This window comes from Nanorana parkeri, unplaced genomic scaffold (assembly GCF_000935625.1).
Source record: "Nanorana parkeri isolate BGI_ZX_2015 unplaced genomic scaffold, ASM93562v1 scaffold200, whole genome shotgun sequence".
NCBI lineage: Eukaryota > Metazoa > Chordata > Amphibia > Anura > Dicroglossidae > Nanorana > Nanorana parkeri.
In genome coordinates, this window is record NW_017306468.1 from 1,596,772 (window position 1) to 1,622,110 (window position 25,339).

The following is a 25,339-nucleotide window of genomic DNA, read 5'->3' on the forward strand; positions in this document are numbered from 1 at the left end:
CCGTCTCTTTCTATCTGACTATTGTTCCCCTCATCTCAGTCCTTTTTTCTTTTCCGATATTACTTTTTTTTTCCCCACCGCCCCCATTAAAGTTTGTATAAATAAATGGATTATTTCAGGTAACATGTTGGTTTATTATCTAATGTTTGTCTTTGCTTGTAAAGGTGAAGAATGGTGTTACATATAATTGCACAGACTGTAGCTGTGTTTTTAAAAGCCTTGGCAGTCTCAATACCCACATCAGCAAGATGCATGTACTGGGATCGCAGACTACACCAACCTCAACAGAAGCACCAAACCATGTAAACATGGTAAATAAATTGCTGTTTTGTGGTAACTTGTGTATAGTATCAAGTTAATGTTTATGCATTTTCCTGAAGGGCGTCTTATACAAAACATTTTTTTTAATGAAGGGGTTTTTTTGAATGTTTTTCAGGAACCTTTTATCCTAAAGCTAGACAAACTCAAGGTAGATGAGTTAGACACATTGCTGTCATCAGGTAATCTGTAGAGGAATAATAATGACTATCCAACAAAAAAAATACAACACAGCCACCATTGATTGGGTCACTGGGGATGTCCGGTTCAGGTATCCATTACCTGTAAACATGGAGATATTTGGCCTGTATGGCTTAAATCAGCTAGATTATGGCAGTGTGGCCTTAGAGCACAGAGAAGCAGCATATAGTTGCCATGGGGTTTTCCTGGGACATTTTTATGTATCCTTTAGGTACTGCGCAAATTAAAATTACACTTATTTTGTGTCTTGTGTAGGATACATCTCAACCACCAGCAATTCCTGATGCAGGCCTTCTGCAGCAGTCACCTGATGACAAGTGGAAAAATGTAAGTCTGCTGCTTTGGCTCAAAAAGATATGGTTGCTCTTACCAGTTTGCATTTTTATAACATGTAAGCCAGTTGTAAACATTTTTTAAATCCTTGGCTTAGCAAAATTAATTTCTGTGCCTATGAAACTTTTACTGCTATTATAATCAATCTCTAGCTTACTCTGTTCTTTGTAGGAGCATTTAGATCCACTTCCAATCATGCAAAAGAGAGAGATGTAATAGCCGTTTATCACATTTTCCACACACCTTTATATCATCGCACCTTCCACTGATATAATATATTTTTTGTTTGGTTTGTAACAGTTTGGTATTAGGCATGGGATTGTAAATCTCTTCATAATTAAGATCATTGATAACTTTAAGGGCATTCATCGCATTATATGTGTGTTACATTGCATCACCATTCATTCTGAAGCTCCCCAATTCAAATATACAGTGTAAAGAAACACACATGCCCCTTAAAGCACCACAATGCACATATATGAATGCATTGGGCAAAAACAGTGCAGGCATTTTGTTTTTCTTGATAAGGATCAATTTACACTGAATAGGCTGCCTTTAAGTGTATGCACGTTGGGGTTTTTTTTGGGGGGGTGGGGGGTTTGGACTTAATTGAGAAAAGGCTAGACCCTCTGTCAAATTGTTATTGCTGTCTGTTCCCCCTCTGTTTGTTCTAGTGACCAGTGTTGCACATTTTAGATCTGCTATTAGAACAAGATTTGAGGGTAAACCATTCCGTGGTGAGACCTGTTATAAGAGGGGACCTCTCCTAACGTTGAAGGGGGGGGGGGGCAGGGGGTTCCTCTTCTTGTTGTATCTCTAAGACACGAAGTGGAAAGAAATCAACGTGACACAGAGAGCAAACAATATATTTTATAGTGGTTGTAACCTTTCGCTACTCCAAAAACAAAAGAAACAGTTTTTGACTATATCTACACCTTAACGCAATGCATATAATAACACACACAGGTGTGAAGGGACCCTAAAGGGGATTCTAATTTGACTCTCCAGTAATATTAGACAACATTTTGTTTGATGCATTTTGAAACATTGCATCAATATTGAATAGTGTATGTTGTTGAGTAACAAATGATAATCTACCAGCAGTGACTGTATTTTTCATTTAGAATAGACCAAGCCCATCAGGTACAATGCCATTTGCTTCCGGTAAGATCAAAGCTGGGGAAGAGGTTGTGTGAGAATGAGAGATCTCTTTTTTTCTTAGGTAATAGGTTGGAAAGTATGTAGTTGGCCAGTTTGTATGCAAATGGAATTTGTGGTTCACAATTTGATATTGCCTGAGTGTTTCAAGGGTGTGTTTGGCATGTAAGGTATCTTTTAACAGCCAAACAATTTCCTACTAAACAGTTACCATCTGCTTTTTGGTACCTTAGGCAACTGCTTATTGAGTGATGGTGCCACCATCACTCAATAAGCAATTGCCTTTCCTTGCCATTAGTTTAGGAGAATCTTCAGGTAAAAATGTAATAAGCAGTTGCCTTTCCTTGCCATTAGTTTAGGAGATTGCATTCATTTATAAAACTAGGGTAAGCTGTACACTTTTATTTCCAATATTTATTTACCTTGCCAAGTTGTAAAAAGTAGGTAGGAAAATACATGGACAGTACAGAAATTGCCACCCTTTCAGCATGTACTATACAAGAATATTTCTTTTAGTGTTTTTTTTTTTTAAATTGACCACATATACTGTAAATAAAAGTGTACAGCTTGCCCTAGTTTTATAAATGAATGCAAGCAGTGCTTTGGCAATCCACATTTAAATTATTTTTCTGCACTGTACATGTACTTGGATTACTTAGTGAGGCCAGGTAGAGTGAGGAGAACTAGAAATAAATTACTTCTAGCACAGTCAGTAAGCACATGGATTGGTCTCTGTGCAGCCTGACAAAGGTGGTTAAACATAATTTGTAAGACATAAAGGGCTAAAAAAAAACAAAAAAACATCAAACAGAGATCATATAAAATTAATACAAAAGGGGAATAGGCTTCGCTAGCAAGCCGAGCTGTTATTGCCTATGCTCAGCTCAACACAAGTGTTTTAAAGGTCTAATTGGCCTTTTCTTTGTCATTTGTAATATCCTTTTCGTACTGTATGCTTTATTATGAAAATGACTGTAAATTAAATTTACTGTTTCAAGATTATAGTTTAAATTTCTTTCATTCGTTGGAGGACACAGCTCTGCTTACATAATCACTGACTGGGTTTATTTCCACCTGCAGAAGTAGGATGCTAGATGCACTAAAAAACAAAACTGTCCAGGGGGTGGACATTTTTATCATTTCTTTATCTCCTGCCTATACATTAGAGGTGTATGGTTGCTTCAAGAACTTTAGGGATTTTAATTCTAGCCTCATTAATCAATTGTATGAGTAGAGATTTTTTTTATACGTGGACGGGTCCATATCATGAAAAGGACCTATTTAAGGGCTTGTTCACACGATGTCCGTATTCTGTCCGGACCAAAACAGTTCGCTCCTGCACTAAAAATGCATTCCAATGTGTCCCTATGTGTTTTATGGGCTCCAGTTCTCACCAGCGCAGTCCGTTCCGTTTCAGACAGAAAAAAATACTGCATGTCACATTTTCTCTGGTCCGGAACGTGCACGAACACTTAAAAAACGCACCGCACTGCAGTTAACAGCTGACAGCCCCACTCCACCAAAAAAAGGAACTGGAACGCGGTAAAAACGCGTGAAAAACACGCTGCACACATAGCACCGCGTCTGCAGATCTGCACTAGATCTGAATCAAAAAATGGTGTGAACAATCCCCAACAGTTTCATAATTATAGTTTTGTTTTTCATATTTGCAATGAGAGTGTTTTGCTTCCCTTTTCTTTGTAACATTGGTGATGAATTTACTAACAATATTTTTTTCTCCCCAGCAGACAGTAGTTTTTCGCTCTGTGCCAGCTCAGACAGACACAGCAAATTCCTCAGTTGCGCAACAAGGACAACAGCCAGCTGTGACAGATGTTATCCAGCAGCTTCTAGAGCTTTCTGAACCTGTGCCTATAGAAAACCCTCAGACTCAGCAGGCAGGGCAGCCACTGAATATTGCTGTGGGCATTAACAGAGACATTTTACAGGTGGGTATGTGCACTCTAAGATAAATGAGTTTAAGAAAATAAAAAAAAGAAATTGCACATGTAGCTAATGCAGTTTCTATTATTTTTGCTACCCCAATGTTTATTCAGATAAAGGAAAAAGTGTACTTGAAGCTGGAGTGTAGAAAACCTCTGGTTTTGCCTCTCTTTTCTGTAATCATAGTAGCTAAAGGTAGCAATCATGAAAGTACAGTTCATTTATGCATCAACATCTTGACCTTCTAAACCCAGGTGACTTACTTGCTGAGTGGCCCTAAATTTATTCTGACATCCACCTTATGCAGCTGGCTTCCTCACTTAGCAAATCCTTATAGCCTCCAGTATATTTCGAATTAAAATTTGACAATGCAAAGATGGTCATTGTGTTGTTTGAAACCTTACTGTAGGTCTCTTCTAAAGCTGGCCATAGACGTTTCATATTTTGTCTGTTACCTGCCAGAAAGTCTTAAGCTGGCCATACACCTTACAATTATCTGCAGATTTTCTATGGTCAGATCGATGGAAAAAGTGCAACAGATTCCTCCATTTACACTAAACTGTGTGGATGGAGGAATCTCCTGCTGGGCCAAGCTTCAGTATCTTGCTAGTTGGCCCCGCTGGCTGTCAAAATACTTGAACACTCTCATTGGATGCAGGCATTGTTCAGGTGTTTTGAGAGCCAGCGGGGCCGACTAGCAAGATTACGGAAGCTTGGCCCAGTGGGAGATTCCTCCATCCACACAGTTAAGTGTAGATGGAGGAATCTGTTGCACCTTTTCCATCTGACCACAGAAAATCTGCAGATAATTGTAAGGTGTATGGGCACCTTTAGTGTATGCCAGCTTAATTCTTTGTGCAATTAAAAGCATATATTTATTAGAGTAATCATATGTGATATCAGGTGTTGCCTCCAGTTGCAAAATTTGAAATCTTAGTTACCAGTGCAAGGGACATGACTGTCCTTCCAGAGCTTTACTTTTACTCTTTTTTTTTTATATACCTTTTTTTCTATACCTCTATCATACCTATATGAATGCTGTTGGAGGATACAGTTTTATTATTTTTTGCATAGCATTTGAAGCACAGGTAAATGCACCAAAATGTGTTTCAGCATTTTCGTACAGCAAGTTTTATATCTGTCTTTTTAGCGGCACTGATGTTGCTTTTACACGTGAGGAAATGCCTGTTGTACTTTAACCCTGAGCACGACAGCACAGGACAGAAAATGATTGGAAATCCTTTTGGTGGGGACACACACAAAATCAGAAACACATTTTTAGAAGAGTGTGAAAGGGTCAGAACTTCTGACAATTGTTTGCTGTCCGTGCCTTCCTGTCTTGGTGATGCTCCCACTCTTCCATTTCTGGACTGGAAATCACCAGGACAAGAAGTGAGGGAAAATGTTACCATTGTAACTAAACACTGAAATAAAAACCTCTCAGAATTTTTTTTTCCACTGCCCCACACTTTCCAAAACGAAAAAAAAAAAATGGCGGGAGTTATACATTAAAGTAATATTAAAGTCAAGCTATTTCAAATGCTGATTAAATAATTTACAGTGGATGCTGCCTTGATGTTTAATAGGTTTAGCTTCCTGCAGAATTTGCTGGTCCCCTGAGCACTGGGCCTGATATCCTGTTTTAGGGTGGCTGTTTTCCTTGTAGAGTCCTATGGAGCCACCCTTGTGTGGTCCGCACAGGGATCCTTCATCAGAGCTACAGTGTCACTGTGCGGACCCGAAACGTTAGCACCGTATGACAGTATGTGACATTGGGTATTGAATAAACATATCAATACTTTAAAAAACCCTTCAAGTGTGTGCCGGTGAATTACTTTTATTTACTATTAGTGTTTTGCGCGGCGCCATCCGTGTGGTCATCTGGGCACCACATATACCTTGTAGTTTTGAGACCGTGGCAGTGCGAATGGGATTTGGACTTTGTTCCACAAACAAACAGACACAGAAAGGCAAGGCACTCCTTTGCTCCCCCTCCTTCTTCCTCTTCCCTCATCTAAGCTAGTAGAGGGACAACTGCTGGAGACTGCTCTGTCCCTTGTATCCTTATACTGGTCAGGACGTTCAGGGAAGTTGAGCGGAGAGAGTTAGAGCCAGCTGTTTGGAAACATGATGTCTGTAAGTGCTTGAGAAAAAATGTAAAGACACACTTTGCTGGGTAATGTATATTTGATTGATCTGGATTTATTAATGAAGAAAAGTTTGAGAGTTTAATCCTACTTTAACTATGTGAAACCTTTTAACCTTTAACCCGCAGTGCTGTCTCCTGTCTCCCATCTACTTGTAAATCTCTTTATACCTGTTCATCCTGCCAGTAAAATGTACGGTCCGTATTTATTTAGCTTGACAACTGCTTTAACTTTTACACTCAGGCCTGTGAGCTGTTTATTGACTTCTACCAAAGCAAACAAATTACAAGTAAACTGCTAGCACAATTTACAGTCAATTTCATTTTGTTTTTAATTCATTGTTAAATTAGTTATCAAACTTTCAGAATTAATGTGAAAAATGATCCTAGAAATACTGCACTTTGGGAAGCTAGTCTTATGATAACTAGCCTATTTTTTATTAGGTATAGCTTGGCTATGTAATTATGGTTTAATGAGAATTAGTGAGTAAGATGCAAGTAATTATGGCATATTTTCTTTTCTATTGTTTCCATGTTAGCAAGCTCTAGAAAACAGTGGATTGTCATCGATTCCAGTTGCTCCTCTTCCCAGTGACACAAGTCAAGCCAAGACAGCCGATCAAGAGATTGAATGTCTTTCAAGCCAGCAAATGGACTGTAATGACCAGGAGCCTGGGGTGGATCAAGAAGATCAGGATAAGACAGAGAAGTCTGAAAAAAGGATATTTAAAAAGAAATCTACATTCACACCAGGTAGTACTGGGACAAATCCTGCAGAAATACAAGATGTATCCAAGTATAAAGGAATTCTGTTACAAACTTGGGTGATTCAAACTGAGCATTTGATGAAAAAACATGCTAAAGTAGAAGTTGTCTCTAGTGTCTCTCATAGCCAGCTGAAGTTAGATCCATATCGCAACCTTTACTGTGAAGTCTTTTGTCTTGCCCTTCTCAGTTCCTTTTTCTTATGATGGGTTGCCTCACTGACCAGTAAAGCGGTGGAAGTGGGTGAAACCAAGCTCAACTTTTAAAAGAAAAGTTGTAATTTGTGTATACAACTCCTGCCTATATCTCTAAATCTACAGATCATTTTCACATACAGTTTTCATGGAAGGTATGCCTCATGCCTTCTTTCATCATAAACTCAGTGTAAAATGGCCAGGTTTGTAACAAATGTAATTTATTGTAATGTATATTGGTGTTAACAGCTTCTTTTACTGATAGTAAACAATCATGTTTAAGAATCATTCGGAAAATAATTCTGCACATTCAAAAATATTTCTTGCCTTCATCCGTTGAAGACCGCCTGTAAGCTATATAAGACAGTAACAAAACTCAGGAATTGGGTCTGATTGCCATTGGAACAAAGTAAAGCAGCAGCTACCCACAAAAAGCACTTTCTTAGTTCAAATGGGCAACGACTTCTTATCGCTAGACTTTTTGCTTTGACTAGGGTATTTCTAGCTCCACTTTTCTATGTGGCCATTACAACAGAAACGTTATACAGTAATGTTATCACTATAATGAGTTTATGAATAATTCATGTATTCACAACTGACTAACAAGAAGTCCTTAGTTTCAGGATCAGTCAGAGAAGAGAGTGGGGTCCGATGGCATGTGTGTACGTACTGCTCAAAGGAGTTTAAGAAGCCCAGTGACTTGGTGCGGCACATCCGCATTCACACACATGAGAAGCCATTTAAATGTCTGCAGTGCTTCCGGGCCTTTGCTGTCAAAAGCACCCTGACTGCTCACATCAAGACACACACGGGCATTAAAGCTTTTAAGTGTGACTTCTGCATGAAATGCTTTTCTACCTCCGGAAGTTTAAAGGTTCATATACGCCTACACACTGGTAAGTCGTTTAATTTAATTTCTGTTGTCAAATATTTTCCAGGTGATTGATGTGACTTAAAAATAAGCTATCGTTTCATATACTGTACAACCTCAGTGCATTTTAATTGGCAATTCACAGAAGAATCTCCTCATTCAAAAATTAATAACCACAGGATGATCTTATCTTTTTTTCTTTTGATGTTTTTGACCACTATTTACAACATATTGGGCAATCTCCTTATTACTATACATGGTAGCACCTTATCAGCAAAACTAAATAGAAGATTATGCAAAAGTTTTCAACCTCTCAGGTGCCTTCTCACAATGACACTGGTCTCCTGAGATCCACCATTGTATTTCAGAAATGTTTCCAATACTAGTGATTTTGGTGCACATTAAAAAATGTGTGTTGATTCCCAACTCTTTGGTGGTTATTTAGCAGAGATAAACTAGTGTATCATCCCCCTGACTTCTAGGGGCAGGAGGAGGTGACATTTCACCTCAGGGATTAGCCGAAATTGTGGGACATGAAAGCAAATTTGGGTGCCGGTCACTTTAAAAATGGTATAACTCTTTATTCGATGAACAGTAAAACAGTGAGAGAGGGTTAGGGCTGCAGATATCTAGGATCAAACAGAACTCCAAACTCACTGAATGCTTTCCAGCTTCACAGTGTAGAGGGCCTTTAAACCTAAAATGCGGTGACAAAGTGTTGGAGAACTATAGCTGGTTGATAGACATATTTGAGATCTCCCCTAGGTGAGACACCAGACTGAGGTCCAAACCCATCCTTGGCTTCTCTGGTACCTCCAGCAGACGAAGTTCCTCCCTGGCTCTCCATCCCAGGAATAATTTGTGACCCCGACTGAGTCCTCACCTGACCACCTGCAGGCTTCAGGCCTTGTCAGACAGCACACTCATAACACACCTCTCCCAGGCAGCAGGTCCGCAGGAGAAAGAGGCTTCCACATGGTCAGATTCAGATATTTATGTTCTCTCCCAGCATGCACCACTGGCCATTAAACTCCTAGTGAATGGCTGGAGAGACATGTATATACATGACATTCCACTATTTGTTGCTCTGCTCTGTGGCAAGGTTACACCCAGCAGCAGGCAGATGCAATGAATAACAGAATCCTTAGGGAAAGCCAAAAGAGTACAGACTATGTAATCAGCTAGATTGGATACAATACCATATTTTGCGCTCCATAAGGCGCACCGGACCATAGGACGCAGGGAGGTCCGGTGCGCCTTATGGAGCACTGAGCAGACCGGAGCTTCTGTCACAGCTTCTGTGACAGAAGCTGCAGTTAGTGACCGCTGAGTAGGTGGCGCTGTGATTACAGCGCCACGGTCTCAGTGATCACACAGAGCAGACGAAGAATGTCCGTTCTTCGTCTGCTCTATGTTGATCTCGATCTCTGATCTCTCGTATTAAACGAGCAGCGGCTCCTACTGTACATTTAGCTCTGCTTTAGCTTCCCCAGTTAGGGCAAGGTGGCTACACTAGCATTGTTTTTCACTTTCAGGGCTCATTCACATGGATGTCCACAGCCATACAGCATGCGTGTCAGTGCAGAAACCTGCACCCAGGTGCATGAAGCTGTGTGCATCTGCCTGTACAACTCAATGAAAGGACACGTACAAGGTTGTGCGCTGATACCTGTATGGGTGTGCAAGTTCGGGTCATTGTGTAGCCACATGCAGCCATGTACTGTTGAGTTGTCATTGAGTTGTACAGGCAGCTGCATGATGCTCACACACCAGCTGTTTCTGCACGGACATGCACACTGTACAGCTGTGCACATCTGTGTCAGTGAGCCCTAAATGGCAATTTTAGATAATAGACAGCAAAAAGCAGCCGTAATAAAGGTGTTACTCTGTAGCAGCTGGATTTATGAGCTATCTGTTCATTCTGTATTATACTACATTTATTAAGGGGTGTGACTACATCATTTGGCTTTTGTATTTTGGCTGTGCTAATTGGATGGACCTGGAGCTGAAAGTTGCTTGAATATGATTCAATTTCCTAATGACTATACAACATTAATTAGTGCGCTGTGCTTGCGTGGGTTTCCTCCCACACCCCAAAAGACATGCTAGTAGATTAGTTGGCTCCTGTCTAAAATGGCCCTTGTATGTATGCATATATGATAGGGACCTTTGATTGTAAGCTCCTTGAAGGCAGGAACTGATGGTGCTGAAAGTGCTGTGTAAATTGTTGGCGCTATATAAATACCTATAATAAATATTAGGATTCTTTGCATAAGACAGATATCTGGGTAGATTATTGTCCAAACCACTCCTCTATTCCTACCAACAGTTTTTTGTGGATTGTGGATATAGACAATATAGCCAATTACATTGCTGAGACACTATGGCTGGAACCATACTTGTGTATTTTAGTGAGATACATTTTCCAAAAACATTGGGCACACATTAAATTGCATGTCAATTATGCAAACCCATGGTAAAGTGTGCTCGTTGACCTGCAATGCAAAGAACATTGCTACAGACACTGACTTGGGTTTTGATGCGTTTCACTTAATTTCAGTGGGAGACATATAGGGCCAAAATGCACAAACACCTGTGGAAGTTACCTGCAAAGCATACAACGTCGGTGGGGATTGAGGACAGGTGTGGAGAAACAGCGTTCTTAAATGGCCATCCTCTAATATTTTGGCACATTTAATATTACAATGTTGTATGCACTGATCAGGTTTAAATGTTAGATTTATATTTTGAGCATAGTGCACTGTTAATCTACATTGACAATTAAATAAGATAAACTATTCTGAAAAAGTGCATGTTTATTCAGCTTACAGAAATATACTGATATTTGTTTTTGCTGTGTATTACAGAGTTTATGTTTGGTGTAGCATGTCACAGTTCTTGACAACTTGTTGTTTCAGATTTTGATAAATCTATGGAAAATAACAAGTTGCATATGTGAATTGAACCAACATTTTTAGTGTTGTAGTGCACATATAGTTTTTATGGCAAACCTGTGAATTCTACATTATTTAAGAATAATAACTTAAAGAAGAACTATGAGATTTTAAAATACACTTGCAATGGATCTACATCTGCACTGCAAGGGTTAAGTGCTTGTTTTGTCTGGGGGGCTATATCTAGCTCCAACTTAGTAGAGGACGTGTCAGACCTCTGCAAAGAGACCACTGCTTTCACAAAGAGAGCAAGGGTCCCACTCTGCAGCTGCTGGCAGGGCTGTGGCTCCTTTCTAAAGAAGACAAACGTTAAGACTTTGCACCCCTTTCGTTTTGATACACCTAAAATGTTTTTCACTCTTTAAAACTGAAAGTTCAATAGGGCTTTAATAACATGGCTCTAAACTCAGCATGATTTATTAAGATTGGAATAACATTTAGCTAAAATCTTCATGTGTGAAATAGAAATCTCAATCTGACTCTTTGGACCCGGCACCCACATAATAATAAAAAAAAAAAAAGTTATTAAAATGTTAGACCCCGTTCACATATAGCGACATACCTTGTCAGCGGCCGGGATAGCGCGACTTTCGGGGCGACGTTCCAGCGATGGTAGCGCGACCTTCTCCGTCGGGCTCCATAGAAAAAAAGCAAAATCGTGAAAAATCCGCCGGAAAAAGGGTCCGGTAGAAGCGACCGCGACGAGCGACGCACGACATGGAGTTAAGACAGCTCCATTGAATAGCATTGGCCGGCGACTTCTCGCGATATCGCGCGGCAAAAATGCGTGATATCGCGGCAGAAATCGCGCGACAATTCGCTATATGTGAACGGGGCCTAATGCACGCTGTTTTTGCAGGTGTGTGAAAGCACAGCAAGAAATAGATGGGAGGTCGGGAAGCATAAAAGTAGCAAAGGATAGCAAACTGCTTGGATGAGTCAGCTGCTCTTTTAATAAATTAGACTTAGATGATCTATCCCTGCATGCACTTGCAAAAGTAGTTCTCCAAGTTTATAAAAATAAAATGTATGTGTATGGTAAAATGATGAAGGAAATGATTACTACAAATTATTTTCAAGATCTCAAAAGCTTGCCCACAGAATGGCAGGATTGATGGAATTAGAATGTCAGCTGCTATAGATGAAAATACATTATTTAACTTGCCTTATCTTATAAGTATGCAATTAGTCTGCCAGAAAGCATGGTATAAGAGCAAAACAACTCACTTATTTTTCAAGTAGCGGCTATATTAAGGTGTCTTTTCTACAGCAAACCCTGTGATCTGCTGCACTTTGGGCAACATGGCCAAACATTTTTTATGTATTCATACTTCAGGTAATCTAAGGTTTACTGAGCTGTGGATCGTTCTTTATTACTGTTCAGGGGACAATTTCACAGATTTCTGTTTAGCCAACTACAGCTTAATTGGGATTGAGTGGAAAGGGTTAAGGTTTTCATTGTTGTCTTTGTCCCTATTCAGAGATTTCCCCTAACTTTCTACAGGACAGGAAGAAGGAACATATTCTCAGTGAAATCAGTTGGGTTAAAACATCTGACAGTATTTTTATTGCAGTTAGTGCCTCCCTGTGCTGGTGAGAACTGCTTCCCCATTTTGTATCTTGATGTCACAGGGACAGAAAGTGAGGGAAGATCTCCCTAATGGTGAGAAATTAGCACCCAACAGGAAATTTTCATCACTAAATAAAAAAACAAAAACAAAGAAGGTGCTGTCATGAAGTTTACTGATCAGTTTCATTATTTATTTATTACAGGTATTTATATAGCGCTGACCATTTACACAGCGCTTTACATAAAGCACATTCACATCAGTCCCTGCCCTCAAGGAGCTTACAATCAAAGGTCCCTATCTCACATGCATACATACAAGGACAATTTTAGAGAGGAGCCAATTAACCTACCAGCATGTGTGGGAGGAAACCGGAGCACCCAGAGGAAACCCACAAAAGCCCAGGGAGAACAGGCAAACTCCTTGCAGATAGTGTCCTGTCTGGGATTTGAACCGGGGACCCTAGGTGCTGCAAGGCAGAAGTGCTAACCACAGGGACATACCATGCCTATTAATTACTATTGCAGTGCTAATGTTTGTTATTATTTGAACCATTGGCGACAAATATGTTAATACAGTTTTCAGTTACAAATTTCACTTAATATTCTAATTGAATAAATTTGCTGTTTAGATTTTACAATCATGCATTGTCACCTCAGTTGAAACGTACTGTGGTTTCAATCGATTTTTCTTATGCATTGTAGTTTCATATGTAGTTTCAATAGATTTTCTTGTTTTATTATGGTCATACAGTCGCTTTTTTGTGTGTTCTTAACTTACCTTTGTGTGGAATGTCTGTTGATCACAGAGCTTAACAGCTCAAGCAGAAATTAAGCCATGAAAGGGGATGAACCAGAGAACGTACTCATCCTTGTGAGCCACAAAGGCAGGCTGCTACTACTGCGCCATGCCATGTATTAAAAATTTATTGTAAACCCAAGATTACATGAGTATGGTATAGCTTCCTTTAAAACAAACGTGATATGTGTTAACTTTCATCACACATTACAAGATAAAACATATATTTTGAGAGATTGAGTAAGGGTTTAAACCAGAACTGCAACCAATGAATCGATTTATCGATAATGAGAATAGTTGTCAACTATTCTCATTATCGTTTAGTTAGTTGGATCCCCTAGCTCTCTCCTCCACGCTGGGAGGAGGGCACAGCAAGCAGTGGCTGGGTGCAATAGCCATGCTGCTATTGGTTATTGCAATTTGGAATGGCCAATTACAGGCTGGCTATTGCACCAGCCCACTATCTGCTGTATTTATATTCCCTGGCTGAAGCTATTCAAGTGCCATGTGCTTACAATACAAGTTTTTTTTTTTTAAATATAAAAGGTGGGAAAATAGTCATTTTCGTTTTCGGCTTGACAAATTCAGCCGTGGAAGGTGCGTTGTAGTGCCATTCATTTAAATTGCATCCCAAATGTGCCTCCCACCCACAGTGTGATCTCCCGCACTGGAACGACCGGTACCGCAATGCTGTCCGTTCCAGTCCAGTACGATTGCATGCAGTTTTATTCTGAAGTAAACTTTGTAACACTCCATTTGTGTATTGCATTTTTAATTAAGGATAGTATTTATTATATTTTTTTATCCGATTAATCAAAAAATTATCATTAGTTGCAGCCCTACTTTAAACCACTAGGCTTTAATTGTTGTCTGAGTGGAAATTTTAACAAAGTAAAGGGAAATTACACCTTTGACAGTTGTCATTGCTATAGATGTCCCTATTGGAAGGTTGCAGTCACTTGTCAAACTTTATATTTTCCTCTCACATTCCATCTTGATAAAAGGTGTGACTTTGACAGGAAGTGAGAGCCAGTCCCCGGTGAGTGTGCAGACAGCAATTACAGTCTGTATTCCTTTCATTCATTTAAAGGGGTAAACGTAAGCGGCAATCACAGTTGAGGGCTGTGCTTGCAATTGGGGGGGTATGTTTTGCACATGTGAGTGTGACACACATATACTGTGTGTCACACTCGCAAGTATTCACAGTTGAACAGATACTTCGGTATCTAAATATCATTTTAATTTATTTGTGGAAGGTAATATCCATTCTGCAGTTAGAACTGTGTTTTTTACAATCTTGTTTGTGATATTCTTATGCAGGTATGACATGTTTGCTAAAATGTTGTTTCTAAGAAAGTGCAAAGATAAACCAAAATGCAGATGCTTTGTTCTATAAAAATATCATGGATCAAAAAAGCTTTTTTTTTTCTAGAACTTGCATGAAGCTTTGCTGGTAATTGTAATAAGGATAACAATGCTTTGTGCATTCAGAAGAATAAAACTACTTTTTAAATTGTAACATCATGCAACAAATTGCAGCACAATTACAACACAACAATACAGTACATTACCATATGTCTGCAAAAGATAGAAAGATTATTTCCAAAGCCCCAGTCATTCTGAATATGAAGAATCCAGTTTTTATAAAATTGTGTTTTTTCATTCTCAGGTGTTAGACCTTTTGCTTGTCCACATTGTGAAAAAAAATTCCGTACTTCAGGACACAGAAAAACTCACATAGCCTCACATTTTAAACAGTGTGAGCTACGGAAGTTACGCCAACAGCGCAAGCCTGGCAAAATACGTACTGGAAAGAATAATGTCTCGATGGCAGAAATCCCATTGCAGGAGCCTATACTCATCACAGATTTGGGTAAGCAGTAATATTGGAGAGGGTGCACAATTCTGTAAATTTAGTTTTATTTCCTTAGTATTGCATTATGTACCTTTTGCAAAAGATGCCATGTGACACCTTTAGCTTATTACTCTACAAATGTTGTAGATTTTTTTTAGGTGTGACATCAATAGACAATCCCTTCAAACAGAACTCCAGTTTTGTAGTTTAAAGAACTCTTAAATTGTATAATATTAACATATATAAAAGAATATAAACCAAATACCAGCAAGAGGAAGCCTAGAAGGGCCTAGGAAAAAAAAAAGTACAGTGTCAAATATATTGCTAAATTAATTGGCTGGTAGCTTACGAAAGCCAAAATGTATGTATTTATTTTAGGCAAGGATAGAGTGGGGAAGGGGATTAGTACTCCTGCCTTGTCAGCAGGAAAGAGTGGAAATCTCTCAAAGGGCTTGTGCACACCATGTCCTGATCAGATCTGGAACCAGAAAATTTTTTGTCTGCACCTGAAATGCATCCCAATGTATTCCTATTGTAATTCAGGACTCTGTTCACACAAGTGCAGTCCGTTCTAGTGCAGAGAAAACAAATGCTGCATGCACTATTTTTGCTGGTCAGGAATGCACCAAAACACATGTACATGCATCACAAACACATGCAAATGCACTGGCCTGCACCTAAAAGCCCATTTAAGCCCCCCCCCCAGCTCTGTCACAGTAAAACCTGACGTGGGTTCCCCACACAAACTATGAATACAAATTTGAGCTTTACGTATACTTTAAGGGGGAAAAAATATTCTTAATTTTGGCTTGATATACACTTCAAGTAGAATTCTGGGGCAAAACTATTATTAACCCTTACAGTGGGGCTCAAGGGTCAAGTGCTCGTTTTTGTCTAGGTGCTAAAATAAAAAAGTTATACTTGCCTGCTCCAGTTTTACCAGAGTTCTTCTTGAAGAAAAAGGTTTTCAGCTTGATATTTATTTATAGTTTGAATACAGAGGGGAAGGATTTTAACCTGTTTTATTATTTTACTGCTATCCAGGGCTTCATTAGAAAGATGTTACTTTCTGCCCTGCTGACCACAGTTGCACTAGACAGGAACTTTCCAACAGCAAGAAAGAAAAAAAATAATATTCTTCTAGTAGGGTAGATGAAGAATAGAACACCTGTTGGAAGGTATTGTCTGCCTGTGTTTCTTGTAGATTTTTCCCCTCACTTCCTGCCTGGTGATACCATTGCCACCAGAACAGAAAATGAGGAAAAATCGAGATAGTAATGACAGAAATGACAGGGGTTCTAACCCTTCTCAGCTCTGTCAAAAAAAAGTCTGGCCTGGCTTTAGTTTTTAATAGAGTGGGGAAGGGTTAGAACTAGCGATGCACTGATACCGGTTTTTCGGTATTGAGTACGAGAACCGATATTTATATTTCGGTACTCGCCGAAACCCATTACCAATACCGGTACTTCCGGTAGCATAGAGCTGGCTTCCAGGGCAATCAGGAAGCCAGGCGGCATGCCATTACCCACCGCCCGGCTTCTTGATTGCCTGGGAAGCCAACTCCATTCTGTTTGGCCGACTTGATGCTGATTAACCGGGAAGCCGGCTACACAGCCAATCGGCATCGAGGCCGGCCAAACAGATCTGACAATATGGTGAGACGGCCCCCACCCCGCAGACACCTCATTCCCCTCACATAGATCCTTAGCAGCAGTCATTACTGTACCAGTCCCTCTGCCAGCTGGGCAGACACCACTCTCCAAGCTCTCCCGCATCTGCCCACATCTCCTGTATGTACAGCGCCCACGTGATCAGCCCTCAGCCTGCTACTGCGCATGCGCTCTCATTCAGAAATCCTGCACAATAGCAGGCTGAGGGCCGATCACGCGGGCACTGTGCACACAAGAGACGTGGGCAGATCCGGGAGAGCTTGGAGAGCGGTGTCTGCCCAACTGGTATGGTAATAAGTGCTGCTAAGGATCTATGTGAGGGGAATGATTTGTCTGCAGGGTGGGGGTCGTGTCGCCATATTATCAGATTTGTTTGCCTGGCTTGACGCCAAACAGCACGGAATCAGTTTCCCTGCTCCATGTTCCCTCGCTGCACCGCCGGTCAGAGGAAACCTCCCTCTGACCAGAAGTTCCAGTATCAGGAAAGGTGTCGGAGCATTTGGGCGAGTACGAGTACTCGCCCAAATACTTGATATCGGCACGGATACTAGTATTGGTGCATTCCTAGTTAAAACATCTGTCAGGTCATAACTGCTGCCTGGGCTCCATTAGAGAGATTTATAATTTCCTGTCCTGCTGACAACATCTTAACTGGCAGGAATTAGGTGGAACCCTGTAAGAGCCACACAGATTTTTTTTCCCCTGTATCCTTGTTACAGGTTTAACCTCACTTCCTTTGTGGTGACACCATTGTCACCAAGACAGAAAGTGAGGCAAAATATCTCTGGATAGAAGTAAAAAAAACCAGACAATGGTTCTAACCCTATCCAAAACTAATAAATGGAAACTCTGGAGCTGAACTGGTTAATAAGGCCAAATACAAGAAAATACAGTATGAGCTAGCTAGCAGGTGCTGCAGAGCAATGGGAAGCTTCTGGGCTTTTTCCACAAAAATGTAACATTGACAAGTACTGATGGGTTAAAAGGTCAACTGTTTAGTTTTTTGTTTCCTCTGTCATCTTGGTAAACAACCTTTTATTTAAAAATGCAATGTTTTGATATCTTTTCATATTTTTGGGGTTTTAAAATGTTTCTTTTTTTATGTTATTACAAATTTCAAGGACATGCCTGTATAATAGCAGAAACAACAAGCTCAGAATACCAATATGATCAAAGTGCCATTTCCCTACAGAGTCAGCTTTCTACTTCTTCCACACATTTTAAATGCTTTCTTGTGACTGTTTGCCAACTTGTGCTGAGCCAACTAATTTCATAGCAACTTGATTGTGCTCCGAATTATAATGACTGTGTTTGTTTGTACAGAGACACAAGTACAGTATATAGTAAGTTAGGGGGGGAAAAAAACAGTGTTTGTGCACCCTGCCATTAAAATGCAAAATTTAAAGCAATTGTAAAGCGTGTCATAATGCATACTTTGATTGAAAGTATAGTGTTTTTGTATATGTCTTCCTTTTTATTATGTTCAAGAATAACAAAACAAATTTAAAACAATCCATTTAAGTTTGATAAATATGAGCACCTACGCATGAAAAGTTCATATTTACTACTTTCAGCCAATGGGTGGTTCAGTTGAGGCAGTTCTCTATCACTTCTCCTGAGTCAGCTGAAACTAAGCTGCCAGTAGCCTGTTATTCTGGCCACTGACACTGCTGAATGAATCAGAGAAGGGACGCTTTAATCCCTGATTTAAATGTGTACTTGAAAAAGCTTCTCCACTTGCAGGTTAGCTTTAGGGCCCAGTCACACCATATCCTGTGCGTCCCGGTGCAGATCGCACCCAGAACGCACTGGATTCCCTATTATGAAGCCGGGCCGCGTTCTGGGGCAGGAGGGGGCGTGTCTGTGCCTTTCATGTCAATACACCGCAGACACAACCCGCTTGCAGTGCGTTTGCCCGCACCAGAACGTGAGGTACAGAAATGTTCTCCGTTCCAAAGCAGTGCGATCTGAAAAAAAACATCATTTTATATGAATTTGTAAGTGTTCATCATTGCTTCACCAGGGGATGCCACTTTTGTTACATTTTTATCATTTATTTAAAAGTGAGCAACATCATGGGAAGTTGCTACAATAGACAGGGGTCACAATTAAAATCGTGCTTTTAATTTTAACTAGAAATCCTAATAAATTTTGACCTTGTGTGGTAATTTATGGTTTATTTTTTCATATGCTATATTGGCAATTATCAAGTGTAAGGCAAGAGCATGCTGTCCTGATCAAAAAACATATTAAGGCCCTATTTTCTGCTTATCTCAGGCAGACTGAAAGTAAATCGTAGAACTCCAGTTTTCAGAGAATGTACTGTTTCATCTCAGCCAATTTGAACTGACTTATTTAAGTGTGAAGTGCAGTATCACTTGTTCTTATAGATTACATTGTAATGATTTGGTTAGGAGATGGGCATGATGTATGACACTTTTCCATCACATAACATTTTTACAACTATCATAGGAAAGTTCAAATTATTTAGTGCAGATTTTCTTGTGTGATTGCATTAAAACATCTGTAAAAAAACATCTCATCTTCAGGGGGTCCTATTAGCTGAATATAACGCCAATTCTCAAAGCCACATCTGTTATTTGATATGCATTAATTTCTCTCATGATGATTTCTAAAATGTTCAGTTTACAGAATTACTGTACATATCATATTGGTTTGGATTTATGGTTTTTCCACATGAATTGAACATTTCATGGTCAAAGCCACACGTGTCAATAACCAAACTGCAAGCATATTGCTTTTGTGTGTTTTCTATGGGAATGATTGTTATTGTAGACATGGCTTGGGGAGTCAAGGTCGAAATGTGGGAAAATACCAAGGACAGCTTAGAGAGGCGTCAGTTATCAAACTTGTTTTTTTGTACTTACTATTGTTTTGAATTGGATTATATGATAATGACCTTTTTATGTCTTCTGTAGCCCTTCTGTAGCCCTGCTAGCTCTGTATGTAAGAGGTGATACACCACCCTGCTAGCTGTCTACCCAAGAGCTAATATTCCACCCTGCTAGCTGTCTACCCGAGAGCTGATATTCCAACTTGTGCTATCCTAGTATATGTATACCTTTTAATAAATTATATTAAAGAACTAGGCACCTCCAGGTACTAGTTGGTTCCTCCTGACATTAGAATCTGCTGCAGCAGGGAGCCCCTAACTTTGGCATCCGTGGTATGGTATGCAAATTCACTTTCTGAAAAATTGACAGAGTACTGCCAACACTGTGTTTAACCATACCTTAAATGCCCTGCCTGAAAGAGTGTTCAAGTGCTGGATGCAAGATGTTCACACAGTCTAAGTATAGACTATATTTTATTTGTGTGTACCTTTTTAGTTACTTTTAAATATTGTCATCCTAAAACAGTATTTTTCCTTTTGAAGGTCTTATCCAACCCATCCCTCGGAACAGTCAGTTTTTTCAAAGCTATTTTATTAATAGTTACACACATGAAGTTGATCGACCATACAAGTGTTACTACTGTCAACGTGCCTATAAGAAATCCTGCCACCTAAAACAGCACATCAGGTAATTATTATTAAAATGTTGATGATGGGTATGTATAGCTGTTTCTATGATGACAGTTGTCCATTTTCCACTGTAAACAGCTTTATTAGATATCTTGAAGGAGGACATACCAGGGACCAGTTTAGCCATTTTGTATGGTATATCCTAATATATATTATATTTTAACATTGACTGGTGTATCTTACCACAATTTGAATTGTCCCATGTATACATATAACACATTGGATATGTGACAACTTATACATTTCTTGTTATGTTTGAATACAGTACTTGCACATCAGTTTTGATAGAGAACAGAACACAATTCCTTGGGTGGCAGGGGGAGCAGGGTTGTTTTTCTTCAAATATACATAAAGATTACTTTACTTTTTAGATATTGATATTGTTGTTCATGCAGTATAAAACAAAGTATATAAAACTGCATAAACAAAAGATTAAATCATTGTGTATGCTTTCAACACTTGGTGATCCAGTACCAACCCTTGTATTCTTTCTTTATCTCATTATCTTAAAATAACGTGTCTTTTCAGCAAGAATAGCAGTTACCACATAGGTTTTCACTACACACCTTACTACACACCATATTCTAAAAATGTCAGGGAGTCCAGCATAAGAGCTCTTGTGGTTATAGGAGTTTCTTTCTTCTAGTTTAAAGGCCACTCATGCAAGGGTATTGTGTGAGGCATAGATTAGCTTTCAGTTTTTGGCACAGATTTCCGGAAAGATAACGGCACTTAGTTCCTGACATCAGGCTGGTTAGTCATGACACGCTGTCTGACACATGTTCCTCATGTCCCCCAGCGCTGTCCAGGTCTGTGGCTGAAAGAATGTAGTGAGCTGAATAGCTGAACACTTAGCAAAGCACTGGCTATTTCCTGCATAATGATGAGTTAGCTTTTCTGTGACACTCATTGATTTTTGCCTGCTGTTTGCAGTGGAACCCTTTTGTTAGGAGAGCATTTGAAAGCTGTTCCAGCCATGGCCAGGAGTCTACTCTCTCTGGATCCAGTATGTGTGCATCACAACCGAACCTATACTTTAAATGGCAAATGGATATCTTTTAATTAATAAACATCTGGTGTATATATATCTGAGCCTTCCATTTTCTTTGCTTAATTTTTTTCTAAAGCCAAAACTATTTTTATTCATGTTGAATTGAGTTGGGGAGAGTTAAAACCACTGTCAGTTTTTTTTTTATTTGCTTATTTTTAGCCATCTGTGTCTCATTACAGATTTCCTTTTGATTCTTGTCCTGTAGACTCAACAGGAAGGGAGAAGGGATCTTTCCAATGTGTGTTGAATCTCCTAAACAGTTGTCATGGAAACAATTGTCTCCACTGGAAGATTCTCCCTCTATTCCTGTTCTGGTAGCAACTCAAAATATTGCTATTACCTATGTTAGTGAGACTTGAGGACAGATATGGCATGTGTTCTAATTTATAAAAGGGAAAAAGCTCTTCTAAATGCTAAGTCAGGTTTAATATTGGGTTTTACCACTTCATTGTGTTCACCAGTATCTGGGTCACTCCTCACTCACTCATGTGATGGACTACAATCTCAATACAAATGAGTAAACTAAACGTGAGATTGTAGTCCATCACGGGAGCGAGCTTGGGGCAATGGCTACTTCACAACACTCATATAGGGAAGAAAGGGCAGTGTCAGCATGAATTCAGAGATGATTTGAGGCTCTTCAGCTGAGTGATACACAAATAAGGAAACACTTTTGTTAACAGTTAAGGTACTTGAATGCATTTTTAAGATTTAACTCCTGAGTTAAGTGTCACTTTAAGGTGCTGGGAGTGGGGTTGTTGGGTAATTTGTTAGAGACCCTGTTGGAGAGATTTCACCTCATTTTCTGTCCCTGTGACAACAGGACAATAAATGAAGGTAACGGTGTTCAATGCAACAGGAAGACACAGATGGTACCCATTTTACTAAAAAAAATAGTGTCTTCTTGCAGTTTGTGCCCCAGAGGATAGATTCTCAGTGGGGACATAAAAAAACTAAAATAAAACCAGGTGGGTTCTAACACTTTTTTCCACTTCGTCTAAAACTAAACAAGCATATATGTGTATGATGTAACTGCTTGGAAAATGTCATTGTAGTATCAACATAATTCATTGGGTATATGAGAAATACCTATTATTTATGTTTCTAATGTTTCGCCAATTTTGTATTTGGATCAATTTTCTACCAAGCGTTTTATCTTTAGGAATAACAGACTTGGTGCAGAATACCAACCACCTTGAAACTTTCACAGTATTTTCCCAAAGAACAGAAAGATTTTGCTAGTTAGAGACAACTTCACATATTTGTGTCTCTTTTTCTTTTAGGAAATGTAAATATATTTGTTTTTTTTCTATCATAGGTCTCATACTGGTGAAAAGCCCTTTAAGTGTACTCAGTGTGGAAGAGGCTTTGCATCATCTGGAGTCTTAAAAGCACACGTTAGAACTCATACTGGATTGAGGTCCCATAAGTGCCCTATATGTAATGGAGCTTTTACGACAGGTGGCAGTCTCCGGCGTCACATGGGTATTCATAATGACTTTCGGCCGTATATGTGCCCTTATTGTCAGAAAACATTTAAGACCTCCTTGAACTGTAAAAAACACATGAAAACTCACAGGTAAATGAGAAATATTTAAATGTTTGTGTATACGTGTATAAGTGTGTAGTTTGCTGAACTCCAGTACAAAAGTTACATTCAAATAAAGTCGAAAAGGTTTATTTATGAGCTCACATTTACTTTCAAAATGCATTAGGCCTAGATCTACTGGTATAACTAATGTCTGTAGAGGATTGTGAAGACAAAGGCTGGATTCACATCACATGCATTGCATTTAGCATTTATACAACTCTCAGCAAACAACTGTCTGCCTAGATCTCTGGATCTGATGACTCTTTTGACTTAAACTAACCTCTGCTAATGCTTTTTTGCCATAAGAATTATTTCAATAGCATGTGTGTGACATGTTTAATTTAAAAATTGGATTTAATCAGATGTAAAACCACCAATTAAAACATTTCTGTATTTATCAAAAACATTTAAATGTGTTTTTTAATGGAACTAGTGCACTCAGTTGAAGTGCGTTGATTTACATTTTGTTAACATGTTGCGTTGATGTACTTTTTTTTTTTTTTTGACGGAAGCCAAAATTCTGTGTTTTTTTGTTTTCTAATGTGTGTTCCAGCATATTCAATTTCAGTATGTTTGCACTGCAGCTGCGTCTGTTGGTGTTGCCCCTCCCTCTTCTAGTTTGAATGTTGCTGTACAAAGGATTATAGCAAGCTGGTATAAACATTAATTTACTTATACTAGTTCCATAAAAAAACAACCACATTTAGTGTTTTTGATAAATACAGAAGTGTATTAATTGGTGGTTTTACATCTGATTAAATCCAATTTTAAAGTAAACATGTCGCACACATGCTATTCAAATAATTCTTATGGAAAAAAAGCATTAGCAGAGGTTAATTTAAGTCAAAAGAGACATCAGATACAGAGATCTAGGCAGACAGTTGTGTGCAGAGAGTTGTATACAAATCTCAGTGTTTCCTGTAAGTGTCTGTTCACACCTTTGCATGTGCATATTTATGCATTTTAGTGCATTTTGTATTGTGTTTTTCTGTGCATTGATGCATGTTTTTGATGCATTGCATTAAATTGTTCATGCATTTTAATGCTTTGTTGGTGTTTATGTTTTAGCCAATGACAAGTAATATCTTTTATGACATAATTAGGCATCACCTTCCTTCTATCTGCTACCCTGCTTTTGTGTTGTTTGTTTGTAGTTGTGCTTCCTGAGCAATCAGGTCCACTATGACGTGTTTTTTCGCAGCAGCCACACTTTTGAGAGAAGAATCAGTTATACTGGGCACCTATTTCTAAGTCGCACGGCAGTGCAACGCATAGGTGCCAACGAACACTGTAGATAATAATGGGATACACCTTGTAGTGCATTGTTGCATGACAAATCGCAAGGGTGTGACCGGGCCCCCATTCACACCTTTGTGCCGGAGGAACATGTGCAAAATCGTGCCAAAACGCATGGTATGAAAGTGCCATGCATTTTGGTGCAGGGCATTTATAAAAAGGTGTTTACATTTGAAATGAATGGGCTTGGCATGTGCCTAATGTGCTTAAACTGTGTAAGTGCTTTCACACAGGTACCGGTGTGTGCCAGGGTTTAGTGAAGCCCACCACAAATTCTTTCAAATGTTGATTAAAGGAGAACTATGGGGTTAAGTCTTTTCCCCATAGTTTTCCTTAGGGTATCGGGAGGACACAAACTAGCGTCCTCCCGTCACCCTAGGCTCAGTATACCACGAGCTGTAGCTCGCGCTATACTGAGACGGCGCAGAATACCGCGAGCAGCAGCTCGCGGTATACTGAGACGTCGCAGCTGAAGCGTATCCCGACAATTGGGCCGGGATCCGCCCAGCTGCGTGAGTGACAGCTGGCTCTGCCTATCTCTACCCGCCCCCTCCCCGTCCGTTCCGCCAGTCAGCGCTGGTGGATCGGAGCGGGGAATCCAGCCCCTCCCCTGTCACGGCAGAGAGCCGTGACAGGATCGAGAGGTGAGCGAACGCCGGTATGTGTTCGCTCACCTCCCGATCTACTGAGCCGACCTGTGACAGTCTCATTGTCACAGGTCGGCTAGAACTATGAGGTGAGTGAAAATCACTCACCTCATAGTTCTCCTTTAAGGCCAGTTATATTATTAAAGGACCAACAAGGAGGAGGTAGGAATGGGCCCAAACTTGAATATTACAGGTACAGACAGGATTTGCATGCAAGTTCAATTGCCCATATCTCTAGATCTACTCCTACATTTTGATATGCAGTTTCCATTGAAAGGATCTTCTGCTTATGCATTTTTTTCATCATATGCTCAGTTCAGATTGCACAGGTCTATGTTAGGTTTCATTTAAAGCCGAGGGAATATGATTTTTTTTTTTAAATTAACCTTGGGTCATGTTTTGTTTAAATCAGTAATTTGATATTTACTGAAACCT

The 25,339-nt window shown here is 39.5% G+C and overlaps 1 protein-coding gene across 1 annotated transcript in view; it reads left to right on the top strand.

Moving 5' to 3' along the window:
- Window positions 1–25,339, top strand: part of ZNF236 (zinc finger protein 236) — a 131,895-nt gene that overhangs the window by 43,743 nt on the left and 62,813 nt on the right. Inside the window, exons 7-13 of the mRNA XM_018555529.1 lie at window positions 165–311; window positions 3,759–3,959; window positions 6,640–6,853; window positions 7,683–7,955; window positions 14,920–15,123; window positions 20,173–20,317; window positions 22,689–22,949. Of these exons, the coding sequence (XP_018411031.1) occupies window positions 165–311; window positions 3,759–3,959; window positions 6,640–6,853; window positions 7,683–7,955; window positions 14,920–15,123; window positions 20,173–20,317; window positions 22,689–22,949 (1,445 nt within the window). The remainder of the gene's footprint in view (window positions 1–164; window positions 312–3,758; window positions 3,960–6,639; window positions 6,854–7,682; window positions 7,956–14,919; window positions 15,124–20,172; window positions 20,318–22,688; window positions 22,950–25,339) is intronic.